The sequence below is a fragment of the Cloeon dipterum genome, chromosome 2 (genome assembly GCF_949628265.1).
Source record: "Cloeon dipterum chromosome 2, ieCloDipt1.1, whole genome shotgun sequence".
Classification (NCBI taxonomy): Eukaryota; Metazoa; Arthropoda; class Insecta; order Ephemeroptera; family Baetidae; genus Cloeon; species Cloeon dipterum.
This window is the reverse complement of record NC_088787.1, coordinates 16,045,089-16,057,719: the sequence shown is the minus strand read 5'-3', so window position 1 is coordinate 16,057,719 and position 12,631 is coordinate 16,045,089. Positions and strand designations below refer to the sequence as shown.

The 12,631-nt window shown below is 40.0% G+C and overlaps 1 protein-coding gene across 4 annotated transcripts in view; it reads right to left on the bottom strand.

Annotated features, from left to right (window-relative positions):
• The window catches only part of LOC135936267 (paired box protein Pax-6-like), a 29,735-nt gene that overhangs the window by 10,474 nt on the left and 6,630 nt on the right, over window positions 1-12,631 (bottom strand). For 3 of the 4 annotated variants that reach the window (XM_065479023.1, XM_065479026.1, XM_065479024.1), the window contains exons 2-3: window positions 8,077-8,340; window positions 1,744-1,893 (exon numbers count right to left, since the gene is read on the bottom strand). In XM_065479023.1, coding sequence (XP_065335095.1) covers window positions 1,744-1,893; window positions 8,077-8,340 — 414 coding nt within the window. The remainder of the gene's footprint in view (window positions 1-1,743; window positions 1,894-8,076; window positions 8,341-12,631) is intronic. The other variant, XM_065479025.1, reaches the window with a different exon arrangement.

The window sequence follows — 12,631 nt, the reverse complement described above, 5'->3', positions numbered from 1 at the left end:
TCAGTTGAAATTAAAAGAAACTTCCTCGGCGTATAGCGAGATGTTCATTTTCCCATATTTCTACCAAAAATGTCCTGCTCAACTAAGTAGTTTAGTAATGTAGAAAGATAAACAGCTTTCTATTGCACCGTTTTTTAATTTTTAAATTGACATTTTTGCCTTCATTGGCATCTACCAACAGAGAATGAAAAATTTAGAAGTTGATCGCTTTTAATTTCAGTTTTGAGTCGTAGAATACCTTTTCTACGTTATTTGTTTTTTGGTAATTTAATTGCTCTAGACTTAAGTGTTTTTTTAAATTTTTTTCTTTTACTTGACATCAAACAACTTGGTGTGCAAATTTTAAGTAGGGTGTTTTATTCAAATCCAATTGAAATTCCAAGCAAAATTCTTTTGTTTCAAAGAAAACAGTGATCCTTCACAGGACTGGAAAATATTCATGAAAGATACCTTTTGAAAAAATCTGTATCAAATCAATGATGAGTAACTAGAAACCCATATCCTCTTCCCACCAATTTCTACGAAGCAAGGTCTGCCTCAGCCCGCGTGTCTGCTAATATGTTCCTGCATATACAAATACATATATACTTAATATATTTCGGAGTTGCAAGTTCACGAAGCAGCCGCCGTTTGATTTTCGTGCGGCTTTTTTATGTAATTTATAAAATCATGCATCACCCTAATCATCACAGGGAAGGCCAATTTCACCTATTTTCTCAGCACGCGATGGCATATTGACTGAGATCTTTTCAGTTACAACTCAACGCGAAAAACTTTTGAGCGCTGGAAATGCACATATATATGCACAGTGTTACACAGTGCTGGCTTTATAATAATGAGTCAGATCGCAATTAGGCGAATCAGTTCTTAGAAAAATAATCACACTGCCCCATCTCATTAGTGGCGAGCGGTTTAATTGCTCTCGCCTGGCGCGCCGCATTATTATTTGCAAATCATGTTTTCTCATCGCCTTTCCAATGTACAACCGCTGTTATATTAATTTGTAGCAGAGCACGAGCGTTTTCACGCCGAAACTAAAAAGCTCCTTCTTTTGTCTTGCATGAGGAATTTCTCAGCCATTTGCATAAAATATTACCCATCGGTGCAAACAAAATGAAAAATTCTCCTACTCGCAGGAAGCAAAGACAATGGAGCAGTTAGTGTGTTTAACCTGGCGCAGAACAGTTAGTTATTATTGCTAATGGCGCTGGGAGAAAAATTAAATGGCGATCGGAGGAAATGATCAAGATTCGGACGAGAGGAAAGGAAGCTATTAGCTTGTGATTCGCATATCAGGTCAATAATTTAATACCTTACTTCTGGAGAAATGTGAAAAATGGCGTAATTACAAGAAGCCGCTCATGAGAATGAGGCAAACTTGGAGATCCAATCATAATGTGCCTCTAATTATTCATATGAAAGCTAATTTGCATTTTTGCGTTGATTAATCAGTTGCATGTGGGCGAAATAATTGTTTAAATGCTCTCTTGCGCGCAAAGAAAACAGGTCGTTCATTAACTACTGTAATTGGTTTGCATTGAATGCATGCATACATGCTACGAATGGTTACCTTCACGTGAAAGGAGCAATAACATTTTATCTATTTTGCAGAGCTATTAATTTTCACAACGGTTCTGCAGCAGACTTGATGATTTAAAATTTAAATTTTTATATTCGCAAACGGAAGCTATAAACAGATTCATTTGCACTAAAAAATCAATCTGAAATTCAATCGATTCTTACCTTCAGAGATGAGTCTTTCCCGGATTTCCCATGCGAAGATGGTGGGGTTCTCCCTTTTGTACTGTTCGATTTTGGAAACGACCGCCGGGGTGGCGACTTTGGGTTTGCTGCCCCCGATGAGACCTGGAGGCCTGAGCGAGCCAGAGACACCTGCAGGGCGAGAGATAGAGAAAAAATTCAGTCGTGACTGAGCCATCAATCGATTAGCTGAGGCAGGCATAAAAATTATTACACAAACAGCGCATACACATTATAATAAATATTGCTTATGTACACACAAGCACACGTAGAAGTTTTCTCGGCAGTTGAAACGCATTTCGGGCAAAAAACAATAAAAGCCAATAAATTTTAATGAGATATGCAACCGATGCCGACGTATCACGCCTTTAACGACTTTTTCAACACTTTCAGCTCAGGCAGCACCAAGCGATAGAGATATATTGGTCGGGTGCTTTTAGCGCGCAATAAAAGCCCATTAATGGAGAGGAGAAGGAAAGAGGTGCGCGAGAAAAAATTTCGCCGTGTGTGAGAACGACACGCTCTTTAATTGCGAACAACATGATTCGCGCGATTCACAGAAAAGCAGCACAAACGGGATCACATGGAGGCGGGTCGTGCCGCCCCCGGGCGCCACAACAGCCCCTGGGCGCCCGCAATCGTGCCGCCGCCTAAGTGGGTGAGGCCCTTTTTATAGCGGTGCAACAACGGCAGCATCATCAGCCTAATCGCCGCGCTCATTGTGCATCTCGTGCTGTCACGACACAAATGTCGGGTGCAATTGGCCGCTTTATGGCCGCCGCCGCCGCCACCGCGCGCACCAGCTGACCCCACGCCCAAATTGCACCGCAATCCGGCTCTTTGTCAGCCCAGATGGAATTGAGTCGCAACAACTGCTGTCTCCGAACACGCCACGCGCAAAGATTATTATTTTATAAAGTCGGTGGAGATGTGAAAAACTTGTCTCGATTGCGCAAAAAAAATTGGGTGCACTGCAGGGAAGAGATTGTGGGGGTTCCAAGTCATCAAGTCTAGTTTTTATAATTCGTGGCAAGTAAGGGGTTAATATTCCGCGTCTGAAATACAGTAAAAATTCGCTTGCTGAAATGCCTTGGAAGCCACCAACTGAATGGACAGGACAGAAACCAGACCTAAATAATTTATTTTATTTAATTAAAGATGCAAATCCAGGCAAAATAATATTTTGAACCTGTGTTAAAATTAAATCCTATGTATATTTCTTGGTTGTGGAGTCTCTTCTTTGTAAAATTGAATGGAGTAATGAAAACACGTCCCTGGAGGAGGAGGAGTACCGTTAATTTTAGATTTTTTATGCCGTGTAATTTGTACCGAGAGAAATGAATGGACGTGTAGAGTATGAATGACCGCCGGTTGAGATGGAAATTGCCTTCTAAATTAGCGGACTGAGATGATAGGAATTTGAGTCTGTTGGTGCCCCCTCGTGCAAAAAGATGACTGTATTCTAATGAGCCACTCGCCTGCAACAGTGATCTTTACGACAATTGTCATTTTATACCAGTCACTTCCGTTGATGGGCGGTCGCTTTTCTGTTCGCGTTTCTTCTTGTGCGACGCCCACTGTTTTTGCTGCCCGTATTTTTCCGCACATTGTGCTAAATCGACTGCTTTTTATTTATCTGCTTTTGGAGAAAACGTCATTGTTTGGGGACCTTGACTAAACAAGTGATTTTTCTTTTATTTCCGCTTGCTGCGACGATTCTAGCCTGTTCTCTGTGTTGCGAGTAAGAATGGAATGCTACATTCTGAGAATAAACAGTGGGGACATTGCTTAAAATGGAGAAGATAGATTAAACAAAATTAATTGGTACATTGCTGTAAATTCGTTTAATAAAAGCCGTTAAAATGTGAAACAATGCTCAGGCGATTTGATCAATATATATGTTGCCCAGAATCATTTTCGCAATAATTATCCCTTGCGTTTGGTTCAATATTGGTGATTTGAACCTAGTCTATATTTGCAGGCTATTATTTTTTTAATTGAATGCAATTAAATATTAATAAATTGCTTATATTTTTCTTTTTTTTAGTTTGTGCAAGTGCTTTACGAAAGTTTAGAGTAAACTTAGTTTTATTTTAATAAATTCTATAGAAAATTGACCTTCACACACGAGTAAAATATTCTTAGAGTGCATGAGAAAAGGATGAAAATAAGTTGCGCACAAGAAGTCTAGAATGATAATTTGTTTCTCCAACGGCAAGAGTCTATTACCATAAATCTATTTCTTTGCACTATTTTGTTGTACACGGAAAATGCATTCATTAAAGAAAGCTTTCTATTTCTCGTGCAAAAGTTGTTAACAGTTTAACCTCAGCACAACAGTTGCTGACGCTTGTGTTGAGTAGATATGAATGTCGCACAATGATTATCTCCAATTACATAGTTGGGAACCAAACAAAACGTATACCGTGTGCGCACTTTCCCATGTTTCGCCTTAATTACGCACTACAGCGATACCGAAATTAATTAAAACGTAGGAAAGCGAATGCTAATCAGATGCGTTTGATTGGCAGAATGACGGTTGGGGGCGCGATTTTCGTGTCGCGTTTCGTCGGTTGCGTGCGAGAGAGACGAATGTCAAAAAAGTAGATATATAGGAACAGTAGAAAAATATATATGTAAGCAGCCGCTGGGGCCGGCGGGACACAAAACGAGAGACAGTTGCGGCCTCCGCAGCTGAGGCGGGGTGCATGTCATTCGTAATTACGGCGTGGTCACCTTGTTCCTTTATCTAGGGCCTGCATCTGTTGTGTTCCATCACGAAATGGCGCACAAACCAATCGCACTCGCTCCCGAAATGATTTTACAACTGCCGCGCGGATGGCCCTCGCGCGCGGTAATTGCCGATTTTCGGCAAACATTTTCTATCAGCCGGATTTATTGGCCGTAATTTGAGTATTGAATATTGATGAGTAGCCGACTGATGGGAATGTTCATTGGAAATTTTGGTCGCGAATTTTATTGGGGCATTTTGCGTTGATAGCTTTCCTGCTGAAACGCGCTTTTAAGTGCCCATTTGCTCGTTTTATTGCAGGCCATATTGTGGTTGGTATTCAAGTTAATTTACATCCGTGTTGATTGTTGCCCACGACATTGGATATTATTCATAAAGTTACTTACATATATATTCAATAGTCATTGACAATTATATTGGAACAATAAAACTTTTTAGAGAATATACCCAAATTTAAAAAATTCAGATTGTGTTGGGCCGTTTGGCTAATGCTATGTGGAAATACAGGTTTTTAATTTGTGATTTTTACGAGTTGTGCTGGTCAAGCTTTAGTGCAAATATGCTGAAGATTTATAAAAAATAAATTGAAGTGTAATAAACATTTTTTCTAAAATATTTGAATAGCCGATCAACGAAAAACTGATCACTCCGATTGTTTCGTGTGCAAAAGCAAAAGATGGGGAGCCAATTAAATTAATTGATATGGGTTTTGATAGTTGTTAGTGCTGTTAATTAAAGCGTTTTAGAGTGGGGTTGCTTTTTTGTTAAGTGTATTATTTCGCGTTATTAGGGTTATTACATTTGGTCGGTACAAGGTTTAACAGGAAGCCAAAGGCATGCATAAAATATTTTTTAGATTCAGATTTTTAAAAATTAGTCTCCCTATAGGGAACTTTACTGCTTTGTATTATAAATTCCGATGGAACCGTGAGATTTAAAGTTAAGCATTACAGATAATTTGTTTGTGAAAAATTCTATTAACCCTTACTTGAAATACTATTGTATACAAATTAGAAGCGAAAAACTTCCCTGGTTCGGATCAAAAGTTTGCATGCTGTAATCAAGTGGGAGCATTGTCTCCTTATTGGAAATCATGATTAATTTCTCCAGAAGGATAATTTAGCTCATAATTGGCTCACCATTGGATATAGATCGCGACGAGGATTGGAATCGAGCGAAAAAAGAATTTATTTTTTGGGAAATTGGGCGAAATCTGAAATTCAACTGTTCCTCGGTCGTGATTTCATCATTGCTCATTTAAGAGATAAACTGTTGATAAATTTCACAAACAATTAACTCAATGAACTTACTTGACATGATAAACAAAGCAAAATGTTCTTAATATTTGGCCTGTATAGCTTTAAGCAATTTATTTGAACAAATAAGACTGCTATTTTTGAACAACAATATTGTGGAAAGGTTTTTTTACTTTGACCAAAGGTATGCAGCGTTAATTGTCGCATTCCAAGTTCATTTTCCAGGTGAGAAAACTGCAGGCACCCAGTTTGAAAGGGTCTCTGGATCCGTTTGCCGGCACGAAGTGCAACGAGAGAGTGAGTGATGAAATGCAACACCTTGTCAGAGACGAGAGCTTGTTTCAGTCATGTTTGTCTGCTGTTTATTTTGTTACGCGATCCGCTAGCCGAGCAAAACACACACGCGCTCGCAGTGACTAATAATATCGAGGTGTGTATAGAGTGTAAATGAGATGGTGGAAATAATGATTTGACGATTTGGCAGCCAGCGAGTAAGAATGAGAAAGAAACGCACACCAAAACCGACGGTGCGACTGGTCTGTCTGTCTGTCGCTCTCCGCAGCAATAGCGCGCTCAACGTTGTCTGCCGACGCAAAAAACGCGCATCTGACACGGGGCTAACTTTGTGACGAGACTTCTATTATTATATTCTGGACCACATCGAAATCATGACAGCTCTTTTTTGCAAAGATTCATTCTTTTCAATTTGTCAAAGTGATGGTAAAGAAGTATTTTCACACTCGAACGAGACTGTACAGCCTGCGTCAGCTTTGTGTATTAAGATCAAGATCATAAATAGTTAGTTTCAATGTAAAAAATGATTACAATAAAATATTTCTTTCGTTAAGATAGTATAACCATTGCGTTAATAGCTTTTAACTCAGTCTTAGTCAGAAATATATAAATTAATATTATCGATGAAAACTTTGCATATTTCCACACGTAATTAAATTATCAGATTCTATAAGGCAATTCAATTATTTATTTGATTCATGTGAGGCTAAGAGAGCGTTTGAAATCAAAGTAACGAGCCTGCAATAAAATTATATCGAGTAAATATCTCTAAAAGTGAGCAAGCAATAAACATGTCACTCAGGTGAGATTGACAAAATAACACCTGCGTTCACCTTTCTGCTCGCTTCTCTTTTGTCGTACACACTAAAATGCAGATAATCTCCAGACTGTTTTTTATGTATGCAACGCAACCCTTTTGTGTCGTCTGAATTTCGTCGAGAGCAGAGATTGCGCGATCATTTCCGTTATGATAACATCCTACGCGTCTGATTTTCATTGCCGGTGAAGGGAATAAAAGCGCAGTAAAAGACATTGCACAATCACTTCATTTGCTGTGTTTACAACTTATTTGGGAAACAATGCGGTGATGCATGCGCGCTAAGAGCGGCGCTTTTTTATTTCTCGTTAACGAAGCACTCGCGCCTGCTTTTATTGCCTCGTTAGCGCCAAAAATTTTCAGAGTGAGGCGACAGTATTTGCATATTAGAAGAAAAGTGCCTGCAGAATAACGCGCACAATCGTGTGAGCTGATTCAATTTCCAAACCGAGCAACTAACTAATTCTGCATGGAAATTGCACGATTTCACTTGAGGTGAAGGGCCCCAAAATTAGTTTAGACGAGATACGCGCCGATCGCGGAAACTATTTTTTTAATTGCGTCGGCTCCGTTCGCTTTGGGAATCAATAAGCATCGCCCGCGGCCTGCCATTAATAATCATCGTGGGAGTGACAATGCCTGCGGGCGATTCCGCCCTGAAATGGAAGCGCAGGAATAATAATGGTACTTGGCCCAGGGAGGAGTCAGAGACACGCGACACTTTGGCGGCCATCTTGGTGCCCGTTTCCTTCGCATTTTTAATTAGGCCCACATACATGCCAATTATTTCCCTTCAGATTCGAACTCTCCTCTCGGCGATGTCAAAAAATGCGATTTAATTAGCGTCCGCGCGATTATTATTCGTGTTTCCCCGGCTAATCGCTGCCGATCACGCGAAAAACGGCCTCTACGCCGATTCTCAGGCGAGCCGCTCATTTTCGCTGATTGCTTTTGTTTTTCATACATCCATGTCGACAGCACTTCCAAACGCACAGCCCATAAAGATTCAGATTGTGAGAACAGTTCTGACTTTTTGACCCTCTCCTGTCGATTCTCGTTTTATTTAGGGCTTGCTAGCGAAATTAAAATATCTAACTCGACTGCCAAGAAGTTATCACGCGCACTTAATCACTATAGCCGTTGCGTGAAATGCGTTTCAAATGCCGCGAAAAATTAAAATAGTGAATGTCAATTACCATTTTCAAAAGGTGAAGCTTTTCGAAACTCACCAAGAAGTTTGCTAACTGCCCCTTGCTGCGTCAACATGTGTTGGGCGAGGTCGTACTGTCTGATGCCGAACCTGGACAGCTCCAGGAAGCGTTGTTGAGACACCAGATTGGCGAGGGGATGGTGGCTGCCGGGGGTGACCGCCCCATATAGGTCCCTGAGTTGCGGGGGTAGACTGGAGGCGGCGGCCGCGGCTGCCGCAGCGGCAGCTGCTGCTGCGTTTGTTGGACTTACTGCAAACAGAAAGAGTCAAATAAATATTCTTTTGATTGAGTATTCCATAAATTGTTAAATATACATTATATTTGATTATTAGGTGTTCAGCTACAGCGGACTAGAAGAGCACTTAACAAATTTAGAATTCTCTTTCTTAAATTGCCCCTGTCCTGTGTGTCTTTATATTTATAAATTACTGCACAGAATATTCAACACTTTTTCATCCACAACCCATAATTTGAATTTGAAAAACAAATTTTCAAGATATGATGCAATTTAAACGATTTATAACCTTTTTAAAATTTATTGTCTAAAGAGCAATATCGAAGAAGGCTGATATGATTTTCCACAGAAAAATTTCTCTACCACTTGACGATATCATGGAAGCATATACTATCGTAATCCTAAAATAAATGCATGAAATTTGAGCTTCAGCTGTTTCAGAGTTATTTATAAAGCACTCGATTTAATATCTCAATTAATCGTTGGACGTTGACATTGTAAACATTTGTTAAACAAATTAATTGTGAGCTATAAACGAAAGACTAATTTGCTCGTATACACATTGATGTAATTTGCAATTAAATAACCACATTCCGGTGTATAGTAAGCATATTAAATAGAAGTTTAATAAAAGATGCTTTCCAGATCGCATCGAACGGAATAATAATTACGATTAGAAAGCCGTGAGTGCACTTGGAGGACGATAAAACAGATAAAACCTACGTCCAAGCAGCAACACTAGTTTGCTCACTCCAGTGGCTTTGTTGTGCTATTGATTGATTATACACTTGGCAATGAGTGGCACACAGACACTCGCCCGAGTCACACACACTTACAGCACAAAACTAGCAGGCACGCACTCACACCGCCGTGGATTTGTATGTGGCGTATAATAAACCATACCAACACTGCGGCTGCCTGCGCCTGCTGTTTGCAAGAAAACAGAAGCACACATGCCCACAAACACACACGCGCGAAGCGAAAGCTCAGAAAGAGAATCCGTACAAAACGCGCGCAGCGAGAAAAATAATTAATCAATTTATTTGTGTAGGCGCCGCGTGGCCAGCCAGGGCATCACAAAAGCAGCAGACAACTCATGCCATTATTTAAAGAGCAAACTAGTAACAAGCTTAAAGCAGTGGTAAAAGGCAGCAAAGTGTCCCTAATTGGATCGATGGGCCGTCGTCAGGTGGCACTCGGAAAAAGAGATGCAGAAATAGGTGTCGCGTGAGCCCACCAATTACACCTCATGAAGAAGCTAGAGCGCGGCCGGCGCTGAAGAAGTGTCAGCATGATCGACGTTTAAGCAAACAGCGTTAGAAAACAAGATTGAGTAAAATAATGGACACACGGCCTGCGCTGAAAATCCAGCTCGCTATTTACCAAGTGTATTGGTGCGTGTAATTTATGTAAAGCAGCCCATTATTCATGCTACACCAGCTAGGCATTGTCGAGCCGCTGCCGCCGCGCGTGAGTTTGTTTGCCAGAGAGCTGCTGCTCAATTATTCTCGCTGACCTGCTCCCTCGCCAACTTTTTCAGCCCAACAGCAAAACGCTCGAGTCAAACCGAAATATAACCCACTGCAACGCAAAAAGACGAATGTGTCGCCGGAGCAAGAAATAAACTTAATGTTCAACATTTTGTCTTGTAAAGAGGGATTTTTGGATCCATCAAGAGGTTCATTGAAACAATTGCTAGTGGAATTCACAAAAAATTACCTCTACAATGTGAAAATATCAAATCAGGACCGAGCATAAATTAGAATCCAGATTTACCCAAATACTTTCAAAAATTTTAAACTGCTTGTTCTTGTTTTCGCTTGATTTTTATTCTCTTCACGACCTATCCAACGGTGCGTATTACATGAAAGTTAATTTTCCTTCGGGTGTATTAAAACCATGATTATTTGTACTAAAAAGACAAGAAGTCTTCGCTTTATTAGCATTTTAAACTTTGCAGTCAAGTTCCTCGCAAATTAAAACATGTGGCCCAATTTTAAGCTAGGCAAAAAACCATATCCAGAATTGTGTGTATAGTACAGATCTAACGTAAATGAAAATATTATAACAGTTTTAGTCTTAACAGCAATTTAAAAACTTTGTTATTATAAGCACATTGATTTGAAAGATGAAAAGTATCAGAATATATCATCATACTCTAGCTACCAATCAACTCGCGTTAAGTTACATTTTGCGTAAAATCAATGTTAACATACAAATATATGCATTACGATGTGCACAAACACTGCATTTCGAACCATAGAAGTGAAGTCTGACTCTATATAATGTCATTACAGGTGATTTATAGGTTGAAATGAAGTGAACATGAGAGAGACGCATAGATTTGCGGAAGTTGCAATGAAAATAAATTATTCACTTACAAAGCAAGCGAACTATGAACTGATAATTTAATTTTGAATCCTAGTCGGGAACTGGTTCATGTACAAGCAGAATAATATGGTACATAATAATATGTACATGAAAGGCTTTTGTGCAATAAATTTACGGCTTGTCATGCTGCACATGTTTAGTGAACAATGCAATAAACGCGAGCAGACCACGCCATAATATTAACATGACTAGTGTGAGTGAGCGGAGGATATGTACTTATTTATGCACACATTCGCCTTTTCTCCAACAGCAGCAGCGTCGGCAGCAAGAGCAATAAAGGCTGCTGAGCAAAAATCGTTAATCTACACTCTACACACACGGGAGGCAATGCGCTGTGGCTGGCTCGCTCGAGATTGCCTGCATGCAAATGATGCAAAATGAATTTCGAGCGTTGCTTCCTGATTAGAAAAAGCACTTAACCCACGCATACATTAATTACTAATCTCAATGAAATAATGAATTGCCATTGTTACCGCGGCGAGACAATGCAACATTTTAGCTCGCGCTTTTTATCTTTATGGCTGCTGTAAATTAAAAATCTTTCTCCCGCACTTCCTTTTTTCTCAGCCAACACTCTAATTAGCCAACGGCGAGCGAATCGAAATGCTTTATTACCATTTCTTTCGCCAACATTCCCAATATTCGAGATGAGGCTTTGAATTTTTCTTCTCTCTGGGCGGCAATGCGTGGCACCATTTCCATCATTGTTGCCGCGGCCACGAGTGAATCTATTGTTATCGAAGAAATTCGTATAAGTGGATGCGCGACAGCTAATCAAGCGAGGCGAAAAAAATACAGGCGCTTTCCTTTATTTAACGGTCAGATCAGTGGCCTTAGGGGCAAAAAACTGTGATGCCTTTCCGTTCTAAATTTGCAGCATGCTTGATTTTATGCACATCTGGTTTAAGGCTTAATATGAAATAAAATGATTAGGATTTCATTACCCCTGAAATTTTTTTAAAAAAAGGATGAAAATATCACAAACAATGATTTGCCCTTGTCAATGTGCAGGGGGAAATTAATTTTGTTTCGAAAAATGCACAAAATAGGAAGCCAAATTTAAGGATTTTATAACGTGCGTACTGCATAGTAACAACGAATAATCATCCAGTAAATTGGCCGTGTTTAATGATATAAAATCAGCAGACAAGCAAGCCAAATGAGTTTGAAAAATAAAAACAAAGGTCCTTTATGTGCAGGATAATTCTTAGTCATCGTGTTTATTTAACATCCACACAGTGCTGTATATATATTTTGCACTGAATGGAGCAATCATAGCCCCAAGTCTTTCCCCATAATCATCCTGAACAAATTGACTTGGGAGTGAAGAAAAGAAACGCTGCAAAAGAGGTTTGCACGCGTGCAAAATTTGACATTCTGTCCGCGCCAACAATTAAACAGGCCTCTCTCTAACGTGCCACCTGCCGTGAGCAGTTTGTTGTACGTTCGATTGCAACAAAAGTGTGCTCCAGCACATAATTTGCGCGCGGCTACCAGCGAGATACGCAGTCAGAGGAGATCACCTGCAAGGACGTTTGCCGCGTCCTTTGCCCGAATGACCATTATTCAAATTAAGTTAAGTGAAAGAGAGAGCTGCTGCCTTGTCGCCTAACGTTATAATTACGCAAAAAACACACACACGAGTGATGCGCGCGACATCAGGGCTGTGCAGATGGGTCAGGTCGCGGAAATAGCCGTGGCCGACCCACCTGGAAACCGACCGACGGCGGCACTTTCTGTTTCACGCCGCTGATGAATTATTCAGAATTTGTATTACAAATTGATAACGTGGCAGCTGAAAACTGATTCAGAACAGCAAAATCTAGATCGCTTTTTATGTTAATGAATTATGTGCATAGCCAATTGAAATTTCAACTTGGTGGCAGCTTTAACGGCAGTAAAAATATTTGTGTT